Source organism: Macrosteles quadrilineatus, unplaced genomic scaffold (genome assembly GCF_028750875.1).
Source record: "Macrosteles quadrilineatus isolate MER2022 unplaced genomic scaffold, UCM_ALF_1.0 Scaffold_1__1_contigs__length_201487025, whole genome shotgun sequence".
Taxonomy (NCBI): Eukaryota; Metazoa; Arthropoda; class Insecta; order Hemiptera; family Cicadellidae; genus Macrosteles; species Macrosteles quadrilineatus.
The window spans coordinates 22460453-22487484 of NW_026542594.1; the positions used below are offsets into that span (position 1 = coordinate 22460453).

General features: G+C 32.3%; 2 protein-coding genes across 7 annotated transcripts in view; one reads left to right on the forward strand and one right to left on the reverse strand.

The window, feature by feature from the left end:
* Positions 1-18502, forward strand: part of LOC129004993 (protein real-time) — a 107853-nt gene extending 89351 nt beyond the window's left edge. For both annotated transcript variants that reach the window (XM_054433732.1, XM_054433742.1), the window contains 4 exons: positions 5042-5167; positions 6665-6803; positions 13314-13545; positions 15575-18502. In XM_054433732.1, coding sequence (XP_054289707.1) covers positions 5042-5167; positions 6665-6803; positions 13314-13545; positions 15575-15635 — 558 coding nt within the window. In that variant the 3' untranslated portion in view covers positions 15636-18502. The remainder of the gene's footprint in view (positions 1-5041; positions 5168-6664; positions 6804-13313; positions 13546-15574) is intronic.
* Positions 18503-24155: 5653 nt separating this feature from the next.
* LOC129005004 (mitochondrial Rho GTPase) overlaps positions 24156-27032 on the reverse strand; it is a 60246-nt gene continuing 57369 nt past the window's right edge. Inside the window, exons 15-16 of one of the 5 annotated variants that reach the window (XM_054433771.1) lie at positions 26317-26358; positions 24156-24867 (exon numbers count right to left, since the gene is read on the reverse strand). In XM_054433771.1, coding sequence (XP_054289746.1) covers positions 24741-24867; positions 26317-26358 — 169 coding nt within the window. In that variant the 3' untranslated portion in view covers positions 24156-24740. Of the gene's footprint in view, positions 24868-25847; positions 26271-26316; positions 26359-27032 lie in introns of those variants that run through there. The other 4 variants (XM_054433776.1, XM_054433754.1, XM_054433765.1 and 1 more) reach the window with 4 other exon arrangements.

A 27032-nucleotide genomic window follows, 5' to 3' on the forward strand; every position in this document is an offset into this window, starting at 1 on the left:
GACCAAGGACAAAAAAATGTAATAGCGAATACAGTATATGTTTCATTGCATCTCTGATTCTACTCTACAAAAATATCAACAAACAACTTAATATCATACCAGTTCTTTTACTCAGTTCCATCGTCTATTGCCTTTACATTTTCACACTTACCATTAAGTAAACATGGTAACAGATATTTCATTGATTTTAGAAACAAATGAACACTGTGTACTGCTTAGTTTTATTATATTTTCCTTTCATTTAATTTAATCAGTGATGTGACAAAACACAAATAATAAATTTATCAAATAAAGTAAATGTGAACTGAAAACTATGTTAAGATAAAATAATAGTATTTAAATCAACGATATACAATTTAGTTATTGATGATATTCTTTAGTTTAATTTAAGCATTGGTATAGTAGCAAAACACAATAACTAAATTTACCTAAATATACATATAAAAAAAACAATGTGATGTGAAAGTTATGTAAAGTTAATCTAACACATGTTAAGCAGTTCGAATTTACTTAAAGTAGACTCCAAATGCATATAAAACATCTATACATTGTTATTTTCTTATTGTTTCCATGAAAAAATATCAATAACATTATTTTCATAACACTTAAGACACCTTAAAATCAAAAGTAGAGCCTGAGGTGATGCAGCAATGCGTTTAGAATATTTTGTTATTTCTATAATCATTGACATAGTTTTTGAATAAATGATCTTAGATAAGTTTTTAGATTAAATAAACCAACCATATAATTGTATGAAATATCATATTAAATTTCATTGGATCAGCTGTCTTAAAATGTGAAATATGCAATTTGGCAGTTCTTCTTGTTTACATTGAAATGTCAAAGCAAATGTAAACATTGTGAGTATTCTCATTGCAGCCATGGAGACCAATCAATATTTACTTTTAAAATCCTCACCTCAGAACCTTTAAAGCCAAAGGGGCAAAGCCCATGGTCAGTATGGAAGTGTGAATAGTCCTATAATGGTCCTTGGTATGGTAACTATATTTTTGTAAAATTTAAGCCCAGTTGGTTCAGTAGTTTTTGCACCTATTAGTAATACACATACAGACACCATTAGATTTTTATATAATAGTATAGATTTGTTTCTTGGTGCCATGTGGTCAATGAATTAGACTTTTGCTTATGTTTCAAATGCAATACACTGTATAAAGTGATGGTAATACATTAAGAAATCTGAATTTAAATAATCAATAAGTCTTATTTCTTATTTTGTTTCGTAGTTATAAGAGGTTTTATTTAGTTTAAGTCCTGACTTGAGTCAATTTGTAAAACAGTTTTGTAACTGAAATTCGCTCATGAATAAAGACCTTATTTATTTAATTATTTTAAGTACGATTAAGCTTTGCCTTTATGTTTCCTGGTAAGTGTTTTGTAACTGTTTCTTATAGTAGATTTAAGAAAACGAATTATTCTTTTCTGCATTCTCACCCCATAGCAAAGCAGGGACAGAGCAACTAGTTAAAATTATTATCTGTTAGGTTTAGTTTATTTCTTATGATTTTCTTATATAAAAAAAAATTAAATAGCCCATAAACCTGGTGTTTATTTGTGGGATGCCCACAATTTTTAAGGTATGCCTGCTTATCCTGTCCTTTGTCTACTTAAATATGAAAGTTTAGTAAGTTATATTTACAAGAGCTAGGAATCCAACAGTTGGTAACCAACTGCCCGATAATTAACATTCTTCGCTCTATTGACAAGTCATATACTTAAAACACACTATCGCATACAAATTTCACATTTCACTGATGTTGTAGTCAATTTAGGTTGCTGGTATGATTTATAATTTACAAAAGTCTTAGCTTGTAGTTGTTTACTAAAATGAAAGTGTTTTAATTCAATGTTTATAAATGTAGAAAATTTGTATATGTGTGTGAGGATGAAGTAATTGTTGAAACAGGCTGCAATGTGAATGGATTTAATATAAATGTGTTCGCCAATATATCAATCTATTACTCAGGCTTTGAAAATTAAGGATTAAGGTGAAAATTAGGGTAATCTACCATCATCTATCAGACGAGAATGAAAATATATCTTTTATTGTTGCATATATACTTATTATGTTTATTAATAAATAATGAGGACTTCACTTTAAAAAAAGAGGCCAAATAACAAAATAAGGTCATATTGGGTGGGACTCACCACAAGGCAGGGGTTGCCCAGCACACCCTATCATACAGAACCCATAACAAATAAAGATCAAATCTTGACAGCTAAAAAATAATCAACTTTACTTAATCAGTTAGTTAGTTAGTTAGTTTTGGCTCAGATAAAATTAAAAATCCTTAACAAATTTATTCTTAGTAATAATTAATCTTGAATGAAAAACTACTCTTGTGCCTACTTTTGACATTATTAGACACATTTGATGACATCATACAACGACGAGTCAATTGATGTTCATTGTGTTGTGTGTTGGTGTGGGGCATGTCAGTGTAGTCGTGTGTGTTTGTGTGCATGCTGCCAGACCTCCGTGCATGTCCCTAGTGATGTCCCAGCAGAGTTCTACCAACATTACCTTGTAAGCGAATCTCAAACATTGCATGCTTCTTGCTTTATACCTTCAGTATACCAAACGCAACAGATTGACTGTGGGCTTTTTAAAATGTGATTGTTTTAATTTTGACGGTTTTTAAAGAAAGAATTGTATTAAATTCCCAATTTTATGCTGTTATTAGCTTAGTAGCTTAATTGGGATAATTCGTTCATTATTAAAGATAGTTTTTTTTTGTTTTTTTCACTCCATGTCTATTACATTTCTGATAAAAAAATGATGTATTTTTGAAAAAGAAAACCCCTTTAAAGTGGTTTAAGACTAACCGGACGTCAAAAATTTTAACATTTATAGCTTGAATTTAAATTCTTTATTTGTTCTTTAATTGACTGAGAGACATAGCCTTGCCATATAAATTGCATCAACATACAAGTATACTTTGAGACATTGCCTTGCCAAATAAATTACTTCACCAAAATATAAGATATACACTGAGACATGGCCTTGCCATATAAATGGTTTGCATCAAGATATAAGGTACGGTAGTCTTTTTTGTGAAGTTGAGTGAGCTGTGAATTTTAAATTCAGTTTTTATAACTGAACCAAGATTAATGACTTACAATATCACAATACTGAATGAATAGTTTACAATTCATATTGTAGTTTATGTGTATGAAAATGAAAATTATAACTTCAACAATATTTATTTATTAAGTACTTGAACGTCAAACTATCCGAATCCGAACCTATAATTATCTAATCCGATCTGAACCGAGCCTTAACTATCCGATCCGAATGCGATCCGAACTGAAATTTTACTATCCGCACACCTCTAGTTTCAACTCACATTGAAGTCATCTTCAGGCTGTCAAAGATGTCTTCCCGCTTCATTCGAAGGTTGTCAATAGATAATAAATAAATAAACAAAACACAAACACCCACACGGACATAAATATGAACATTTAGTCCTAAATGATACAAATGACTGAACTGATACAAATGACAAATGACTAGAATTTTGCCCTAAATGTTTATATTTATGTCCATGTACGTGTTTGTGTTTTGTTTATTTATTTATTATCTATTGACGACCTTCGAATGAAGCGAGAAGACATCTTTGACAGCCTGACGATGACTCCAATGTGAGTTGAAACCCGTAGCAACTCAGCTACAAACAAGATCACATAAATGCAGGTATTTACACAAATTTATAGTATTTAAATGCGTCCAGGAGGCTAAAATTCTATATAATAATTAGTTGGTACGATGTGTCCCAACATACACAAAATTTTTCCAGGGAGTTTGTATGCACCTTATATGGACATACTGTATCCTGTGGTATAGACATACTGTATATGTGTCTGTGAACATACTGGGTGTCCACTAGTCACGGAAATTACAGAAGTCACAGAAAAGTCACTGATTTTACTAGAGTTCTCCCGATTTTTCTTTTGTTTTGCAACTTGATGCTTTTGCTTTTGAATTTTTATGTAGCGTTTTTCTCGAGTTCATATGTGAGGCTCAGCTTGACTCAAAAATCAAGCCGCTCTATGGATGTCCCAACATTACCTCAGTAATAATTTTAATTTTATATCTAATTCATTGCCTAAAGTATAGCTTTTAATGGGACCTAAGGTGGGATATCCCGAGAAGTTGGTTATGCCGAGGTTGGATAATATGAGGTGTTCTACTGATATTAAATATGATGTCCAAATGAATATGGTAACTTAAGCTGACTTGCTTTATCTGTAGTTCTTTTACAAAAAGCCTGTTTGGAATAAAATAATAAAACACACTAGAGTCTTTAACAACACTGTCAGGGTGGAAATTTGTTACCATGATACTGATATTCTGCTGTTGTTGCAGATTCCATTTTTTACTTCTCCTAAACTTATTATATGGAGAAAGAATTGTTTTCGTCCACAGTTTCGAGTTTAATTTTGGGGAAATTACTGTTTTGTGCCCCTCCAAACAAAATCTAAACACAGTTTTCCCATGAAAACACATAAAATAACAGAAAAATAATATGTTTTTCAAAAACTGCTTCAGCAATTTTGATTGAAAGTTAGTAGCCTATGTTATAACTTATTGTTACAATTATTAATATGATGTCCGGGTTATCTAAGGACTATAGTCCTTATCATTCTTTTTAATTTTGGCATACCACCATTTTGTTAAGGCAATGTAGAAATAAAGTTTCAAAAGTGAATGCAATTTTTGTGATTTACCCCCTCTGTTTAACCGTGATGATTTAATGTCAAGCTAATGGTAGAAAGTATGTGTCAGTTTAATGATGCTGATTATCAGATCAGTGGTAGAACATTACAGCTTGTAGTGTACCCAGTAGTGGTGCCCCATTACTGCTTGAAGATGGCCTTCTATGCTATGGTTGAATTATCAGCACAACACCAGCTTAGTGACACAGTTCTACCCTTTACACAACAATATTTTTGTTGGACTTTGGAAGTCTTATTTCTAAAGTTTGTCTTGAATAACGCTGGTTGTGTTGACTCTGATTGACAGACAAAGGTGATGGAGGGAGGGTTGGTGCCTAAGAATCTCTACTTGACGGAGGGGGAGCTAGAGAAGGAGGGAGGTCACATGACGGATGACACAATCTACAGCTCCGTCAGCCTGGGCAAGGGACAGGTACACTATGTCACACTCTCATCATTCACATGTGCGATATTATGTTAAGCATGTTTCAAAGTACAAATTTTTCCCATCTAAACAGATTGTAGTTGATTTTTGTTTGTAAAAAAAAATATCCATGACTTTGTATCTGTTACAAGACAATACTGCTGTGTTTTTAAATGTTGAAGCTGTTTCTATGCTCTTACAACTATAGGAATATTTTTTGGTCAGAATTATGTGTGATTTTTTTATTTCACCAGGAAAGCCTGATTTTAGTGCAATTATGTTGTAATTTAGATCTCAGATGTATCTAGAAAGGTTTAACATCCACCGACGTACTGTATCTCCTTGCTATGAACCCTCATAAAACTTTGTTAGCACATGAAAAACCTGACTTCTAAAACATCGTCTGCGGTCATGGTAAAATCGAAAAATCTTGTGCATTCATGGTATAATCATGAACATATTCAACAGTCACGTGGAAATCGTGAACATCTTCCACGTCCATGGCAAAATGGTAAACATCATCTGCGTCTACCGCCAAAGTGAGGACGTCTTCTTTGATCACAGCAAAATCAAGACCATCTTCTGTGGCCATGGCAAACTTGTGAAACTCTTCCTTGGTTACGGCAAAAGCGGGAACATCTTCTGTTGTCATGTTTAAATCCAGAACGCTTTCCGTTGTCACAGCCAAATTAAGTTCCCATGATCACGGGAAAACCGTGAACACCACCTGCAATCGTGATTAAATCTAAACTTTTGACTGCGTATCTTCAAAAATGCTTTTTGTGATCGTGGAAATTGGAAATATACGCTTATTTTAGGTCGATTCGATTCAACCCTAAACCTTAACCTCAACTCTATTTCGCCCTGAATCGATTCCTGGGGCCATTAGTTGGTCCGATCTGACCCACACATTTCAGGGACCCATAGACCCCTTGTAAAAAGCTACACCTGGTGACCGAAAAAACAAACTGGAAATATATGTGAATTTTTATCCAAGAGATCTGTGGCTACCCAGAATTACCACAAATTTTACCTTCATGATAAGTAAAAAGGTGTTTTGACACTTGAGTGTTAAAACTACAACCTTGTATATGAGTAATGAAGACACTTAATCGTCATTACATGATTCTTTCAGTCTTTACTGTGAAGTATTTTGTTGGAATAAAAACAACAACAAAAACTGATAAAGTAAAGCCCTAGAACTGTTGGAACAAGTTAAAAAAAGAAACACAAATCGACAAATCTAGTTTTAAACTATAGGTAGCCTAGTAAAATCAAATTCAAGCAGGCCCAGTAATAAAACATGAAACAGATCAATTTATGCATCAAAAGTTTGTAGGTACATGAAAGAATTACTCATGGACCTATGACTATATCAAACAAAAAATCTGTAACCTTTACGGAGAGTGGCACCATTTATTTAACCTTGTTCGTCTTTAACTAACATAACATTGACATACCCAAATTATTGATTATTTATGAGTGTGATGTGTTTATGGTTGTCAGGTACACGAGGTGTTGGTCTGTGTAGAGGACCCTGGCTGTGTCATTACTTGGGACTTTGATGTGATGAGACAAGACGTCACCTTCAGTGTGTTGCGGACTGAGAAACCTCTACCCAAGGATCTTAGCCCAGGCAGTCAAGGTAAGATAAGTGACACCAATAATCGGTAACCTGTGAACTGTGATTGGGTTATTAGTAACCCTGGCAACTTATTGAATGGGTGGATGAAGAGAATAGAAGAACAAAGAGAACGAATAAGCACTGTTTTTATGTCATTGTTATCTTTATCGCTGTATTTTACGACTGTTGTTATCATCTTTTAGTAGGCTTCTATTATTTTATACTTTGTTTATGCGTTATTTAATGTTTTTATCGACATTCTTCTGCCCTGAAATAGTGTAGCAGTAGCCTATGACTAGCAGCAGCTTACTGGACTTTCTATGGTTCTGTTTTTCATTTTGCTTTTACAATGTTTGGCAATTTGTTTGTTTGAGTAAAAGTTTGAGAAAGTTCTGATTTTAAAAGTTATAGTTATTACTTAACCAAGGTTAATTAATGACTTAACATAATTAAAATTAGCCTATCATGATTGCGCAATAGCCTACAATTTGTATTTTTATGATTTAATATGTAAATTATCACATTAATGTCTATTTGTATTAGGTGTTGTTTAGGAATTACTGTTTTATTTCATGTTGGATTTACCGTGGTGTGTTAAAAATATAGTTTTACTATGTTTTAATGTCAATAAACGCGTTCCTCTGATATTCCGACCTTTTTGCTGTTCCGACCATGCTCCCGTTCGCGTACGTGACGGATTAGCAAAGTTCTACTGTTCATAAGTTTCAGCAGTAAAGTAGAGCTCTCACCATTTTCAGGCTACGAAAGTATCCCCTTCTCAAGGGGTCATCAAATTAAGTAATACAGTTTACAGATAACAAATAAAACAAACATAAATGTAACTGATAGGCTTATTATTTTATTTGAGGCTCATTATTTCATTTGTGATATCTTTGTTTGTGATCCATTTTTGGCATCATCGACAATGGACCACTCTATCAGTCTTAGGCTAGTTGAAACTTAGTGTCAGGTATATAAATCCTGCTCAAATAAATTTATAAAACAGCAAAATCTTTCTGCTACCAAGTCAAACAAGGTATTTCTCTTTTCTGTAATTACAGTTTTCAACCTCTGCAAGATTTCCCTAACCCAGAGTCAACACCTAGCTATTGTTTCTTACGGAAATATGAAAAATCCAGTTTCTAACCTATGCCACGATTTTCCTATCAAAAATTCAAAACACTCATTGTTAGTTACTTCCATACCAGTTTCTATGCCTTGTAAGGGTTTCAAACTCAAACTCAAACCTCTAAATCAGGGGTCTCCAACGTATGGAGCTGAGAAGAAATCATTATTATACAGGGTGGTCTTGACCTAGTGTTAGTTTTTTTTGGGTGGTACACCAATCCGAACCCGACTCAAATACACAATTAAAAAAATTCTAAATCACACACTTACTGAAAGAAAAACTATTTTGATTATTTAAAATGACTAAATTATTAATTTAGGTTTAAAGAGAAAGGGCTACATTTCTTAAGGTAGGCCACCATTATGGATATCACTCATCACTCTCACAATTAATTCACAGCTAGTTTATTTCAGTTTATTAAACTTTAAACAATACCAATTTAGTTTTAAACAGTACGAGGTGTTAGCCCGTCCTACGTATGGGAATTCAGTAGTCAGTTAAAACCGTGTACAATTTATTCAGATCAGCTAGTTTAAAAAAGCCAAAGTTTCTTGCAGTTTTAATGTGAAAAATCATCTTTAAACAAATGTTGTGCGACCAAATATGTTTTTATGCATTTTAAATCCGATAATTTTACAATAAAACAGCAATTCTGCAATTTTTACGATGTAAAAAGCGTTGAAGTGAGATTTGCAGCCGATTCGCACAGACGCACACTGATTATAAGTAGCATACAGTAGAGAGAGTAATAGCTTTGACTATTAATACAACACTTCTTTATCTTATACAACTTCTGTACCCAATAGTCAAAGGTAATAGTCAATTGAGAAGTGTATAGACCTAGTCAACGATACTACCTTCCATAGCATACCTGCATCTTCCATAATTATTATCACCACAATACAACTAACTTACTATACACAATTTCCAGTAGGTCTGAATAGATACGACCTAAAATAAAACTATAATATCCAATAAAATTCACAGTACACATAATTTAACTTTGGTGTCCTAACATCAAAACTAATCGTCACACCTATCCTTTATATCAATTTCACTGCATTAATTACTAAATAAATAAGTCTAAACAAAGAAAAATAAAAACAATAACAATTTGTTTTGAAACAGCTGTTTGGTTCAAATAACATTCATTTGAAAAAAAGAACTGGTCACATGTACGGTGGGGCACACGGAAGATTTCTCAGGTGCCGTTTGACGTCACTAACTGATGACGTCACTAACTGCTGCGTCTGAAGAAACAGACAATTTTATAATTTTCTATTATTAAATTAAACTGTCATAACCTAACCAAACTAACCAAACGTGCTGATAATGGAAAAATCGATTAAAGGTTTACTAATCTAAAAAATAGTTTTGTTCATAAAATAAAATTATAATTGCCTAAAATTCAATTTTATAATTTTTTAATTATAAAATTAAACTGTCATAACCTAACCAAACCAACCAAACTTGCTGATATGGAAAAATGGTTGATAAAAAGTTAGTGCCGCCGGCGGGATTCGAACCCGGATCATTAGGATTATCAGCCCGCAACGCTATCCACTGCACCACCAAGGCCGATGGCTTAAGCCGTATCGTTGCGGTATTGGTGTTCCCTCAAAGTGACGTCAGCAGTTAGTGACGTCAAACGGAACCTGAGAAATCTTCCGTGTGCCGTTTCGGTCACATGTAGCAGGAATATAAAAAGTAAACACGCTAGTAAAGCTAATGACGTAATTGTCAATGTTTATTATCCATACCGTTAGCAGTTCTATCCTTGATAATTACCCACCCTCATTGAATAAATGTACATCGTAATTTCCCATATTAGTTAATTTAAACAACAATATATTCATAGTTTAAATAAAAGTGATATTTTCACGTTTGGAGGCGCTGATATAGGCGGGCCCAAACGTAACCACAACTGAACACGATTTCATAAAACATGTGAACATTGTTATTTTTCTATTCTTTCCTTGAAAAGTGGAGCGGTAAAATAATTTGCATCTATCCTTTTTTATTAAGACTCGTGTACAGAGCCTCGATTTGTACTGTGGTTTAATTAATTTTGGTCCAAACTATTTTAAACTGTGGTCTAATTATTTCTACTAATCTGACTTATTTCCTATAATCAATGACAAAATAAGAGTAAATAAAATAACCTCATAGTTCCATAGTTTATATTTAACCAGCTGTTAGTTAAAACAAATTATATGACTCTAAAACAAATCAAAGATTACAAAGATTGCTTTAAAAAATATTTTGAACATCATAGTATTTTACTATGTATATTTAATTAATCTGTCATCCTCTTACAGAAGAATTGATCGTATCAATGATAGCATTACACATAGTATAAATAAGTCAACGCTAAGTATGTCTTTATATTTTTATCCAAATGCTGAATTTGTGACACAAAAGCTGAATGTTTACAGCTGTTATGTTAAGCAAATTATTTTATGCCGAAAGCTAGTTTAGAATCTTAGCGTCGGCTGCTAGACTTTTCAAAAATTAAAACTTAATTTCTAAAAAACTGGGACCCAAAACTATAATTATGGCTTCGACATTCCCTAGTTCTCAAAATTATCTTTCTTTCAACACAAAAATCATGTAAATCCATCGAGTGGTTGATTCAGAATCGTGAAATAAAAAAACACTGTTTCGTTTTAATATTATAGATGATTTAAATTGGACTAGTTAACCGCCCGTGCTCCGCCACGGGAATATTGTCAGCAACAAAAGAAATAATAATTAACAAATAGGCCTAGTGTTTATCTTTGTATTTTATTTAGGGGTTGTTTAATTTTTTACATGAAATAGAGCTGATAGTTTGCCTGTATAAACTATTTTATGTTAATCAAACCGATATATTATTTTAACCAAATGAATGTTTTATATTAATTCGAGTTTCATTTGAAAAATAAATAGTATACGAACTGGGCAAGGCTGATAACCTAATAAGCAGCTATTTATGATATTTAGTTAATTTGCTCAAGTATATTCCTATATTCGTCGTTTTTTTGTCATTACATTTGTATGGAATAATGATAGCCTACATGTAAATCACGCATCAGCAGTTGGTCGCATTTCATGAATCTTTGACACATACTGTGAGTAAAAGCTGTTTTTACGTCGTATATATGAAGTTGGGCATACTTTGTTCAATGTTAGAGGGTATTAACGGTCCAATTTGATGGAAAAGGAGTCGTGGATTTTAAAACTATGTAGACTACCACTACCAGAAAGATGTTGATTCAAGTGAGACTTAGAACTCTTTTGACCCTTAATACTTTTTTTATAGTCGCTGTTGATAAGATTTTCCATAAACTCAAAATGTTGATAAGGAGTTCATTTTACCTTCCCCTTGTGACAACATAAGGAAAAAATATTTGTGTCCCTGTTAGTCTGTTCTGACTCAAAATTCATAGATTTGCAGTACTGACAAATCCAATCTAACGACCCCAATTAAAAAAAAAAATGTATTTTTTAGAAGGGACTTCCAGAGCACATTTAACACCATCACTGCTCTTTACCTTTTTAGTTCGATGGTTCTCTACATGTTTTTTTTTTCTGTATGTCTCTTTACGCCCGGTTAATGATTACCTTTTCTTTTTCTTTTTTTATCCTGGGGTTAATGATAAAGTTTTATAACACTATAATGACCCGAGTCAACATTGCCATTAAACATCAAGTCAGATACTTCTTCGCCAGAACCGAAATCGTAAGTCACAGTTTCTCAAGCAACTTCCCTGTGTAGGCCTACTCGAAAAATAAAGTTAGGGTATACTTCACTGATAAATTGTAGTTCCAAATATCCCAGCGTACTCGCCATCTCGAGAAGGTAAAATTTGGACGTCGAACACTGATCTTGAGTAAGATTAATCACTTACGATAAAATGTTTGTATGTTTACCAATCATTACAATTATATGTACAACTTGCAAGCGGATTTCCCTATGATTGTTCTGGTGGCTATAGGCTAGAGAATAAATTATATTGATCAAAACAATAAGTTTCCGTCCACTACTATGGGTATTATTTCACATTCCCTACTCAAACTTAAACTCAATTACTACTTTCCTTCAGATCACTTTGCAGGAAAACTAAAACATTTTTGTGTCCCAGTTAGTCTGATCTGACTCGAAATTCATAGATTTGAAGTAGTGACAAATCCAATCTAACGACCCCAATTCAAAAGATTTGGTATTTTTTTGTAGGGACTTCCAGAGCACATTTAACACCAACACTGCTCGTTACCTTTTTAGTTCAATGGTTCTCTTCCTTTTTTTCTTTCGGTATGTCTCTTTACGCCCGGTTAATGATTACCTTTTCTTTTTCTTTTTGTACTTTTCACACCCTGGGGTTAATGATAAAGTTTTATAACGCTATAATGACCCGAGTCAACATTGCCATTAAACATCAAGTCACATACTCCTTCGCCAGAACCGAATGGTAAGTCACAGTTTCTCAAGCAACTTCCCTGTGTACTTGAAAAGAAATTCACTGATATATTGTAGTTCCACGTATCCCAGCGTACTTGCCATCTCGAGAAGGTAAAGTTTGGTACCACTGAACGTCTAACACTGATCTTGAGTAAGATTCGTCACCTACTATAAAATGTTTGTATGTTTCCCACTCATTAGCAATTATATGTACAACTTGCAAGCGGATTTCCCTATGATTATTCTGGTGGCCGTAGAGAATAAATTATATTGATCAAAACAATAAGTTTCCGTTCCCTACTATGGGCAATTTTCACATTCCATACTCCAACTTAAACTCAATTACCACTTTCCTTCAGATCACTTTACAGGAAAACTAAAACATTTCAAAAATAAGTTAACAAATAAACTTTCCTTGATCAAAATCGTGTGTTAATAAAAAGAAACTCCAAGTTTAATAATTGCATACTGAAAGTGAGGTTATAAAAATAATAACAAATGTCTGACAAACATTAAACAGCTGACGAATAATTTATAAACTGTGTATTATATTCTTCAATAAGAATTGTATTGACTCGACCTTTAAAGGGCTGTAGGTCGTAGCCCTTAGAAAAAACGTAAATTCTAAGGAAGTTCGGCAAATCTACACACTATCCCCTTTAATTTGAGACATAAATCTTGTAGATCGGTCCAGTAATTACTGAGAAAACAGTGTTACAACTGTGTATTAAATATATAGATTTCTGTAAATATTATATATTTTTTTAACAACCTACCCTTATGACAGTACCTATCTGGATCTGGATGCAAATTTTTCAAGATCCGGATCTAGTACCTACATTTTCTTGGATCCGCCTATCACTATTTCTTTGCAAGATTTTTAAAACGCCAAACATTACTTCTATTTCTAGACAACAACGTATTGATGAGAGGTTATTGTCTGACAGTGTTTGTGTTGCAGATGGAGAGACCCGGTCAGTAATAGACAAGTCGTGGGTGGAGGGAGAGGATTGGTCACGTGTGGAGCCGCTAGTCACGTGTCATGATGGAGAGAGTATCCAAGGATCACACGTAACTGCAGGCAAAGGCACGTACGTGCTGCAGTGGCAGTGGCGATGTAACGGAGACAGCACTGCAACACACAGAGCACGAGTCATGTACTTCCACGAGGTGCTGAGCAGCGCTGACTACAGGTACATTGTCACTGTGATCACGCCATAAAAGGGATAGATGCTAACTTGCTTTTAGAGATACTTATTTAAATAAATTTGTTCCCAGAAAACTTTTTGGAAAGGCCTTTAGAGTAATTAGGTACTGTGAGGGAGAGCATGATTATCTAGGGTGAAGATTTTTTTATACTGTTCTCAGTTCTGTACTGTAAGCCTGCTAATTCAATTATAAGCTATTTTTTCAATTATTTGTTCCAGACAAAAATTAACTTAATAGTAAAAAACCACCCTTTAGACCACTTATAAAAACTGGGTCTAGATATTCTTGGCCATTAGGCTAAAATTGATCTCATACTCATCTTCAATTTTTCCTTCAATCAAGCAACTTGGCATGTTAGCAGTTAGCACTAATCCTGGCTAAAAAAATACTCAAAGTTTTCAAAGAAATAAATCACTTTTTAGCTTGTTTGTATCGACTACAAGTCAGTGAATATTTTTTGCAAAAATAATTAAAATAGTACTTAAACTCCCTAAGCAAACTTTCGGTTTTTGCTAATGTTCATTTAACTTCTTGCTACAAAACATCTTAACACTTTTCAGAACTGGACATAGCTGTTCTTGATCGCTAGGATATACAGTTTGCTCTTTCTTGATAATCCGACATTAACTAGTCCGACATGCTCGGTAGTCCGACGCACCATCGGGTGCCGGTGTTGTATTGTAGTATAGAACTGTACTTAACAAGTGTTTCACGTTGCGACAGGAAGAGGACTGTCTGCTTCTGGCTGTCACAAGTAGGCCTATGCTAGTAGCCTCAGTCACCACCTTTTCCCAAAGGCATTTAGTGAAAATACATGCGAGTAACAATTAGCTGCTATACTATATACAGTAGAACACCATTTATCCGGGGTAATGGAGGGAGGGAGTCCAGATTACTGAAAACAACCGTTAACCCAACATGACATAAACATACATATTACAAACCCATAAATAACGCCCAATACTGTATAAACGGACGTTAACGTGGCATCATCAAAATACAATTAACAGGCTATTGTGTAGTCGTGATATGGTAAGGCATAACCTTTGTTCAGAAATAAAAACTGTAATATTTCAAATCACAGCTTAATCAAACTTTTACTTAAGAAAAAATACCCCCGCCGCAGCAAACCTGCAGACTAAGTGAATTTCAACTTGCCTGATTACATTTTTACTCAAATATTTAAAATAATTATGACATATTTATTCATAATTTTTTGTTTTTAGGGTCAAAAATTGGAAAAACCCATTTTTACCCCATAAAACCCCCCATAAACTCCCGTTCCCATGGTCCGATTATGCTGGTTCGCGAACTCGTTCGAATAAACGTAGGTTTACACATTTGTACCAAATTTCATCAAAATCGGATCATTTTTGCTCGAGTTATCGCGCTAACGGACACATATATATATATATATATATGAATTTGAACGGATGGTGTTTTTGGCCTCTAGGGACCTCAAAACGAAAAAAGTAAATCGGTCCCGGGTCCAGGTCTTACCATGAGTACTACGGTAATAGCTTATTCCCTACATGGGAAATTCGCTTAAAATGACAAAACTTGTTCAGCAATAAATCACGTAAAGAACAGAATAATAACAAGCCTATTGCTATTCAAAGGCTACTGCTACATGCTTTTTTCAGTACTGAAGAATGTTGATAAAAACATTAGATAACTCATAAAAAAGTATAAGATCATGGTGCCGTACTTTAAGATAATAACAACAGTCGTAAAATGACATAAAGATAACAATTACATAAAAAAATCGCTTATGCTTGTGTAGTGTCAATTGAATTGTATTTGCCAGTTTTATAATTAAAATAGACATAGTTGAATTGAGTTACTGAAAGTGTACTGATGTAAATTACCATCAGATGAAGAACCAAGTCAAGCTAAAGCCACGGCATCTTTTATGTCACATCTACTATCTCAGTAACAACAACTAAGAAAGTCAGGTTAGGAAACACAAAGGACCATTCTTGTTAAATAGCTCATTCAATTATGTTATTTCAGAGGGTCAATGTCGAGCCTCCAGTCTGGCAACAGCCTCAGCAACTCTTGTCCGTCCAGATGATGGTTCCAGGACGCAGAGCCGTCCGCCTGAACAGATAGATAAATTATTTATGTGTATATATATTTTACTAATAAGAAAGAGAAGGCTCAAGCGTACGCGTCATCGAATGTTCTAAATATAACGTCCTCGAAGGATTAATGTTGAATTTTGGTGTTGAAATTTTATATGTCGTAGTTCAAAGTTATTTAATGTTAGGATTCAATCAAACGTAGTGTAGGAAATATGCAGTGTGAACATGTTTGTTTTATAGATTTCCCAGTTTGTACAATATATTACTGCTTGGTTGGTTTGAGAAATTTTAAAGTACAACTATATGAAGAAATCAAATAGATGGCTTTTTATATCAATGTATGTACAGTATTTTTTATTGTTTTAATGAGATTAATTATGGTGTCCAAATGAGGTGAGTAAAATGGTATGAGCTGTGTGCAAACTGCAAACTTTTATACTAGTTGAATTTTAATTATTTGGAGGTGAGCTTTTTACATATATTAAATTTTATAATAACATTCTTATATACAGAATCTATATTGGTTTATTTTTAGCTTTTTATAAACAAAATATTAGCTGTAGGTTTGCATAATACACTTTAGTGGAAAATATGTGATTTGTAAAACAATTTCTGACATTAGTTGAGACACATTAATTTTCAACTGTAAAAATTTCTATAGTAACATAAACATTTCAAAGGGTCACTTCTATAAAACTCAACACATACTATCCATACTATTTTTTAAGTTTATTCTGTCAGATAACTAAATAACTTTCTAAAGTTGAACAATAGATGCACAGTCACTTAAATACATGACAGTTATACGGGGCCTAACTACTATGGGGGTTTTGCATCAACCCCAGTTTTAAGAAGGTGTTATTATACTTAAATAAAATCTTCTATTTTGACAACACGGTAGAGCCTAAATAGGTGATAACAAATTTCATTCTGCAATCATTGTTTTCCTGGTAATAATAATTCTACTATTGGATTTAATAAAAATTATCATACACACATGTATATTTTCACATAACAATTGCAAAAATAAATGAGTGGGGTTAATCTCCCTGCATTTTTCTTCCAGAGTTAACCATTGGTTGTGATATATTGCAGCAACATCTTATATACTTATACTATTCAGGTATTGTGGTAATACTGTATCTATCAGTGTGATGTGCTTATGAAGTGGATCAAATGTTGCTGATGTTTAACCATTGTGCAGTTGGAATAAATAGTTAGTGTTCTGGATGCGTCATAAGAAACACTTGCTTTTGATTTTGGTTGAGTGAGCCATCCTGTGTAATTGGTGGAACAACCTACTTCGTCGCACCACACAAGTCAGATGTTTTTATAAGTTACTAAAAACTCTTCCTGTCATACCATGCTTAATTCGACTGGCGGATAGACTTTTTTCAACTGCACCTTCAAACTTTAAACATCTATTTACTCTTAATTTGTCATAAAAAATATTCCTGCAATTCATTCATTTAATGCTGTGCAGTTTTCGAGATCTGAAGGTTAAACCTAAATTACTAATCTTGAGTTTTTTTATATTATTATTTCAATTCGAGTAATTTTAAGGTAGTATAAAAACATAGAAAACCCTGTGTAACACTACCAAAACACAACTTGCATATTTTAAAGCCAGAAGCTTAATTAAGTATCTTACAGTAATGCCATTTTTTTATTCTCTGAAAAGTTTTAATTAGGCTAACTCCATCTTAATTCAATAATCAATCAAATCAGCTTAACATTGTAGAAAGACTATCAGTAAAAACTCCCTAGCATTTAAAATAAGTATGAATGTATCAAACTCAAATTTAAAAAAGAAATATTTTTTAACCATTGTAATTTTTTTCGTATAAACATACTTTCAGCAACATTTGTCCCTACGTTTGAATTAATAAAGTTGAATAGTAGTATATACATGTCTGCCCGTATGTTAAATAATACTGTAAGTAATATATTTTTTTAAGTTTTTATCAAAACATTGATTTTAGATCTTGTACATATTTATAGTTATTTTACATGATTTCAAAGATTTTATAATTATTTTAGCTTTTGTGATATTTTAAAAGTTTTATCCATAGCTTTATTTTTGTTTGCCAGCCTTTTTATTAGTGCTTAGTGTTAAGAGATTAGTAAATAGTTCTATTTTTATTTTTAAGAAGCAAATGAAGAAGTTTTGTTTGTTTGTATAGGACATGTAATTATTACTGATCCAACTCATTATTGAGAGAACTGAGCATACATTTGTCAATGGAGAGAGATGCATTTTTTGCCCAATAATTATCATCACATATTTGAAATTACACTTCTTCCTCTTACTTTAATTTAAACATGTTATATACACAATTTTGTTTAAACTAATCCTCATTCATAAAAGTTTTTGTAAAAAAGGTTAACAAATTAATAAAAATACTCTATTGACATGTTTTTTACTACCTGATCATTGAAAATCATAAAACAAAACATCTCATTTTGTCTTTAATTCAATCAAAATGTTTACTATGGTGGATTTTAGTTTGTCAATGAAGAATGCATAGGTACATTTGCTGAATTGTGAAATATGTTCATTAATTATTATGGTAATGATTCCATTGCAATATATATTAATTACTAATCCTTATACTTTACTGTTTTTCAAGGTGAAATGTTCTAATATTAACAATATAATACACTTGACTATGGATGTCAATGATAATATAATATCTAAGCAAAATCTACAATAGCAAGTCCAAATGGACACAGGTAGTGTTGTTCTTCATAAGCTTCATCGTAACAGGGTAGATTATAGTTACTCTATTAAACTTTGATATTTTTTGTTTGTGCAGCATCACTTAGAACTGTGAATAAAGTATGTATTATATACATATCTCTTTGTTCCTCATTCTTCCTTAGCTAAGGGTATTGCCTGTAATATCCCTTTTGCATCCTTCCTACTTAACCGGTTCTTACAATTTTTGTGCTGCTGATTGCCATCAAAGTATAGTTAGGTTATAAATAAGAGACAAAAGAATTTATGAAAATGAATTTTAAATAGGCTACTTTATTGCTATAGTTGTAGCTTAATTGAGGTAGGTAAATCACTCTTTTTAGTATACACCTACAATTCACATTTGTTATGTCTTTTAAAATAGTAGTGTTTTTGATATAATAATAATTGTCTTGAACCCTCTCTCATACTATTTTTATGTGAGATCGAGATGATGTTATTTTGTCAGCTTCGAAAACAATAAAGACTAAAAAGTATATCATTGAATAATAAATTAATGTATGCATTATTCGTCGCGCCTTGGGGACGATTTATGAACTGTATTAATTAAAATGTTCCGATTCACACAAAAACAAAACCTCCCCTTGTAAATCTATCTTTGTCTTTCTCTTTATACTTATAAAAGGCAAATAAATCACTGACTCACACATAGATAACTCAAAAAATACAAACTGTAACAATTTAGAAATAGGCATGAAGGTCACCAAAGTTCTAATAGATGTGCAATAAGAAGTGATTTTAAGAAATTCCGTTAGGGCTCTGCCCCAGTGCTTTTAAAGTTCCCATGTTATTCTAATGGAAAAAAAGTTAACAATTAAACAGATGAATAAGTTTGTTTACATTCACACTTAATATTTACTGAATTATAGCTAAATAGACCAAATTAATATTTAAATTATGTTAAGTGGATTAAAAAAAAGGGTTAATGTATAATACGTTTGTTCTTAACTAACTTTAAGCCCGTTATATAAGGGTGGAGATCTTGTGGTCAGATAAAACCTGATTTCATTCAGAACGGCAGTGATTATGCTGTTAAAAATTATAGTAATGCATTAGGTCACAAAAGTGACCCGATCTGGGTTTTGAATGATTGTTTCGTACGTAAAATGGTCCAAAATAATTTTTTAAAAGACAATTAGTGTGAAACACACAGGTTTAATACAAACTTGTATGCAAAAAATGTGTAGCCCTAACAATTCAGTGATGGTCTGCCTGAAAAATCGTCTACAACTCAGACAGAATAAATGAACAGTATAATGGTACATTCATAGTAATTATTGGGAAATATAGTTTAAGTTAAAATCAAACACTCAGGAAAATAGTTAAATTTAGTATGAGTGTAAAGAAAGGTGTGATACCAACGATCACCAAGCTGTAATTAGTGATGTGTCGGCACGGGTACATAACAGTAATTCTCATTCCCTGGCCTATGTCACCTCAAGGTTCATTCCCCTCACAGACGAAATACGAAAAACTGATGTTAGTTTGTGTAGTGTGTGGTTAGCAAATCAGTTGTGTAGTGGAGCTCCCAATGCATGGGAACAGTGTTTACACTCTGCTTTTTCCAAACTGTAAAGCATATATTGATTAGTGACCCTTATTTTTTCTACGACAATGGTGAGCATACCCACCCAGAACAATTTTGGCTCAAACCAAAGGTTAACAGAGATCACTGGGTCCACCCATTCATAAAACATCAACCATTTTTATGTTTCAATCTTTTTACAAGCGCATGCGAAACCATAGTTAGGAGTTTTAGGGTTGTTACAGTAGGGTGGATACGGATGGGGGAATTATCTCCCCCTGGAACATATATTAGGTAAAAAATAAAAATCCTTAAATATTAATATCGCTAAAAGCATAAAAATGCAGTTTACATAAATTTTAGGTGATTAGGTTCGAGCAGCCACCAAAGAACTTGAGGAACGTTCTGATATTTGGATTGTTTCCATTGTTAGGCTCCTTTGTTCGCAACTCTGGATTTACCGTCCAATGTACCCTTCTAAATATTGGTTTGTGTATGGTAAAATACACGAGGTTTGGATTCTTATTGCATTAGACGACTAGAAGAGAAGATACATAATCCTTAATCTATCTATACTTATTTAATACGCAAGCAGGTTTTTTGTGACAATTACTCCTCCGAAACTACTGAACCGATTGACATGTTTTTAGTGTCATTGGAAAGAGCAAGAGTGTAACGTGAAGTTGTGCAGGAAATTTTCTTTTTAGGGAAATAATTAGAGAATGAGGCCCTGGGTCCCTTTAAAGTGTCTTATTCTCCATAAGATTAACATAGGAAACAAACATTCTTATGAAACTCCAGCTGTTATCAGAAATCAAAAGTGAGAAGAAGAACATATGTTAATTGTAAACAGTCAATAAGTTTGCTAATTTCACAGTTTGCTACAAACATCAATGGACTTGGTTGAAATGAAATATTTCCTTTTTGAATTTGGTTTGGCGTAAATATTACAATGGAAACTGGATAATTTGATATACTAAAAAGAAAACTGAATTTACACTGTGTTGCTATCTTTGAGAGAGCCCATTTGCAAACTATGGAAACATAGGAAAGTCATAGAACACTACCAAGGAAAAGAAATAGAAATAATGGTTTTTTTTTTATAATTTATAATCGTTATTATGGACATCTTAATTCGACTATGAGTAAGGCTATTTGTAGAAAACACTAAAAAGGTTTTGAAAAATGATAAGATATTTAATTTGATTATATCGATCTATTATCTACATCTTGAGTATTTCCATAATCTTTGAGTGAAATCTTTTAAAGTCATCAGAAATTATGACTGTTATTCGTTTCAAAATAACGCCTGTAATACTTAGCAATTGCTCAAATTCGAGCAACAGGTACACTAGTAATTGTTAAATCTCACTATTATTTTGTAGATGAATATATCTGTATTTTAACTGCCTATTTTCAATATTTTATCAAAACTGAAAAAGATATAGCCTACATGAAAACAGTGCATGAACTGGGTGACGCGAAAATAGTGAGAATTGAGGTATTCTTGTCCAGTTAAAGCTATGGTTCCACAGACTGCAGACTTTCTGCCGTGCAGTGTAAGACGTTACCCAGCTCATATTGGGCGAGACTTGATTTTTAATCATACTCAACTATTGTGAAACAGTCATTTTGAGGATCTAAAATAGCCTTTAATTTGACAATACAGTATTACTGAGGAGCTGTTCCTTCTGGAGTTGATACTTTGTACAAGATTAGAATGTTTAAGATCAAATGTGAATAGTGTATGCATTCTTGATGTATGTTGTATGAACTGCAACTGAATCGTAATTACAGTATTTAAGAGTATTATTCTTTTTGGAATTTCTAACAATTAGAAAACATACTTAGGAGGATATGAAATAATGAATACTGGAAAGAAAACGTACAGTAATATTTGGATTCTTTTATTCACTGAAAAATTCACAAATTATTTACATATTATAAATCTCTAAATATAAATTTATTTGGCAACATCCAACACCGTTGATATTTACATACCTACAGTTTGATCAACTATTTTCCAGATACATTTGATGTATTTAAAAACAGGATGGCTACTGGTGATATCGATATTAAAGTTTAAAGTACTGTAGTAATAATAGCAAACATATATACTACACCACTAATTATAACTATTATAGAAAAATTTAAAAACAAATTATATAAGAAGTTCAAAATTTCTCCTGAATTAAATTATCAACATTTTTTAAATACTTATTCATTAACTTTTTGAAAGTAATAAAAAGCCACTTATGATTTTCAAACCTAAAATGAATTTGATAGCATATACAAGGCCAGTCTACAATATTTTAACAATATTATGATTCTAGAAAATAAAGTTGTATTATTATTTGAGTATTAACTAAAGAGCTTAGCTTACATTGTAACAACCTTTTGGGTGATAATTTTTCCATCATCTTATCTTTCTTCCGTAAAACATTGCATACACAAGTTAACACACAAGTCACAATTAAGTCCGTAGTAGATTTTTTTATACAACAACAAATGACAATTTTACTGACTGAATGATACCTTTGAGGGATTGTCCAATAATATTTTATATAAGTTAAAGGCATTATATTTCTGAAAACAATACTGCAATCTGGACTGCATGGAATAGTTATGGCTGATAAAATGTTCAAACTCAAATTTTTGTACACAAAATTAACAAACCAATTGAGGACACTACAATGGGCATTTAGTTATTAATTGCACTGAAGATTTCACCCATATAGATATGAACTTTGAGGTTTTCCTCTGTTGTAGTTCAAAAACGAAACAAAGAGGTTTGCAATACCAATAAATAAATCTCTGTAGTAAATTAAGTTAAGGTTAGCTTTAACATTTTCCTTTTATGAGAAAACCAACCAAATATGTCTTAAACGTAACATCAGCACTATTTATCCTTTTTAGTGAAAGATTTTACCTTTTAGCTGTAAAAACTAAGTAAGAACAAAAACCCTATAACGCAATACATAAAAATCAAACTCTTAATAAATATTGAAAAACTAATCAAAAACTTGATTAATTGAAGATTTTTAGCTCCATTTTTTCAATTACTTGGCACATGGTAAAAGAAGGAACCATCTTTGTGTAATGCACCTTTATGAAGACTAGAAATTAAAAATAGCAACCAAAATAATCAGTAGAAACTAGAAAGCCTAAAATCTAAAAATGTAAACAGTTGTTTAAGATACATTTTAGCGAATTTCCCATATAGGGAATAAGCTATTACCGTAGTACTCATGGTAAGACCTGGACGCGGGACCGATTTTTTTTTTCGTTTTGAGGTCCCTAGAGGCCAAAAACACCATCCGTTCAAATTCATATATATATATATATATATATTTATATATATATATATATATATATGTGTCCGTCAGCACGATAACTCAAGCAAAAATGATCCGATTTTGATGAAATTTGGTACAAACGTGTAAACCTAAGTTTATTCGAACGAGTTCGCGATCCAGCATGATCGGACCATGGGAACGGGTGTTTACGGGGGGTTTTATGGGGTAAAAATAGGTTTTTCCCATTTTTGACCCAAAAAACTTAAAATTTTGCAATTTATTTCCAAACCATTTTGTAGAGCTTAAAAAAACAAATAATTTAGTATATTGAAGCGTTATTATGCGCCTAACGGTTACGGAGAAAATTCCAAAAAATTGTAAATTTAAAATTCCCATGTTATTCTTATGGAGAATAAGTAAACTGTTGTAGTTTGCTTGTTTATGATCATATTTTGATCAAATTTGGAAAATGTTTTTATTTCTTACTAACTATTAACATTTTACAAAAAAAAAACAATTTTACCCTCCCATATGCAGCAAACCTAAGTACTTGTTAAACTAATTCTATTTAAATCGGGAATAAATGTTAAATTTTTAAGTAGACATTTCAGTGTAAATCCAATCAGTCAAATGGAAATTCGCTTAGTCTGCAGGTTTGCTGCGGCGGGGGTATTTATAATTATAATCTAGTAAAATTTACCAAGTTCCACCTCAATCTTAACTCAGGCTAAGGAAGGACATTTGAGGTGCAGTCTGTTACATTTTAAGGCAATACCTAATTAGAGAAAAGCAAACACAAAAACAATTGTCATGTATATAACACTGTCATAATTTATTTAATTCAATAAATTAATTATTTCAACTAATCTTAAGTAAGTCAAATTTTAATCTCACAATGTGTCAACTACAGGTTTATAAGAACTACAATATGTAACAAATCAACAAATCCCAATTTAATATGACTTAATAAATGAAAAAGCACATATTTTTGTTGGGGGTAGTTGAAGCAAACACTGATACATTATCTAAAGAATTAATTCTTATTAAAATTTTATATTTTAAAACTAGCAGTAAATAAATAATCAAGACATTTTTCTAGTGTAATTTAATGAAGTTAATTCGAAGCAGTTTAGCTATATACTAAAACAGTAAATAAATAATTGTTGTAGCCGAGGTCAAAGTACAACTAATCCTGAATGCATGACAAACTATTATGTGTATAACTGTATAGTTATATGAAACAACAATATATATTGTAAACTATCAATAGTTCTAAATAACAACAAAACAAAAGCAACCTTCTAAACTAACTCTAGTATTAAATATTACGATTTTACACCTTCATTGGTATCTCAGACAACTAGACTTTAGTCTAGGATCGCTTTTCAATAAATACTCTAGAATATTTACACCAAGTTCAAATTGTTGATTTACAAGATATAATCAGTCTCGCATCTAATTAGTTTGTGTAAACTATTATGTACATGACTAGTTGTGCAGCACCTGCGCGTGGGAACTATCTGGACGAGGAAGGTTTGAGAAGTCTTGACATGAGCATTCCGACGGCTGCCACAAATGCAATCCCTATACCAGCCTTCCATACAATAGACTCGTTTGACAGAATGGAGAGATCTCTTAAATGGCTGAAAAAGAACCTTCACTTCAGTTGCATTTAATAAAACCTTCACTTTAGTCGCATTTGCAAAAATAAGTTTTTAAAAGCATAGAAGAATTAAGGATGTTCTTTGGCATGCAACCTAACACAGTTTCATCAATTTAAGCTTAGGTCAGTGAATGTTGATATCTGTGGGGTAAAATGATGTTAAAGGAGTAAACAGTGAGAGACTTGGAAGTAAACAAATCGCAACAACTCAGCATATCAATAGTGGATTACACCACACTTCCCCTCTAGTGAAGTGTGAATAATATCAGGCTGTAAGACCAGAAGTATGTCCAGACAAATATTGGCATTTAGCAGAATTTAAAATCCCAACCATCAACAATTAAAAATGTAATGTTGGAAGTTATTAGGACTGGTTATTGATAAAATATATTTTGGAAACAGTCTAATTAAAATTATAAATAGACTTTCAGTAGAACACTCTTAAATGGTTTAGGATCCAAAGTAATTAAAGCATTTCACATGGTTTTGAGACAGAAAGATGTTCATTAAAAAGCTTGGTTATTTTTTAGCAATCAAGACTTATGTAAAGGTTATTTTTTAATAAAGGGAACTAAAAATATTAACTGTTCTGTCAATTTATATTTATATATCAAATTATTACATCCAATTTATATTAAATAAATTAGTAATATTTAAATAACTTACCATGCAAATATTAGTTTGGTCATCACACATATGCATTAAAGAATGTACTGGCAAAGATTAAGAATATTAAGGTTAAAAATATGATTTGAAGTTAATACAAGTAAAAAAAAAATAATCAAACATGATTTATAAATAAAAAGACAACAAAAGAAAAGTTAAGAAATGAGATGGTTGAAAAAGGTCACAATAATTCCAGTTAGATTTTTAAAAATAGCTTATACTTTTATTTTAATTTAGAAAACGTCTAGAAAAATTAATTTTGGGTTGGTACAAATATATTTAGAAAAGTAGTAACTGCGGTAAATTTAAAATTTGTTTATTGCTTTGAAAATGTTTGATTCTAGATGATTAAGGCATATAACATCACTGTGACAAGAAAAAGTATTTAGCATTCAAGAGGGGTATAATAGTAATAACAGTAATATGGTAATTGTCATAACCTATAGCTTATCCCTCAAAGACTTCCATACTTTGGATAAGTTATAAAAATGTCAATGTTTTTGTTGGACAAACTAAAATAAAGGTAATAAAATCACAAAAAAAGAACAAGCACTCTTGCAAGCAAAACCCAAAAAAGCATGAAAACAAAGATGCACAAAAAAAAACAAGCAAAATAATAAATTCAGCAACTCAAGCACAGAAAGCAACCTGGCAAAGTGAGAGATGAACTGAACTGGTGCAGAATGCAACATGAGGTGAACCACAGACTGCATACAACTGTAATAGACAACATGTGAGAAACATGGAACATTACGATACGAACCTGGTGTGTTGGTAGAACAGGAGCCAGGCAGCGTGGAACCGTCTGACAACACAGAATGACACTGTTACACCAGGGTAATGGAGGGACAGGAGTTGAGGAAATATCAACATTTCTTAGGTTTCAGTTGGAGAACTTGAGGCAATGGATTGAAAATAGTTGTAAGCTAAGAAACCTATGTTATTCGAGGGAATATTATAGACAATTTCCATCACAATTATGTATCAAAGTTTCTCCATCACTTCAGGATTTGCGATCTGATCCCATCCACAGGTGGGAAAGTACCTAAAACATTTCAAGATCAGTAAATAAACCCAGCAAAAGCTGGAAATCACAAATGAAAAACAAAGAAATGTTTAGTAGTCAAAATGAGAAACAAAAATTACTTAAAGGAAATAAAAATAAGTGCAACTACAAAGACAAGGTAGGCAAAAAAAAGTCTCCCTTGTAGCTGCATGTTATGCAGACGTGTCAAGTCTAATGAAATACACTATACAGCAAAATGTGATTTCCAGCCTTCACAGGGTTTGTATTACTAATTTTTTTATGTTTATGTAGTTTCCTACTTGAGGACATAAGGTTCCAGATCTCAAAGGTTGCTTTTTTTTGTACTGATTAATTGTGATGGACAGTTTTTGCAATAACCCCTTGATATAATGTTACCATCACCAAAAATAAACTTCAAACAAGGAAACTACAGTATTCTTAATGAACTTTTT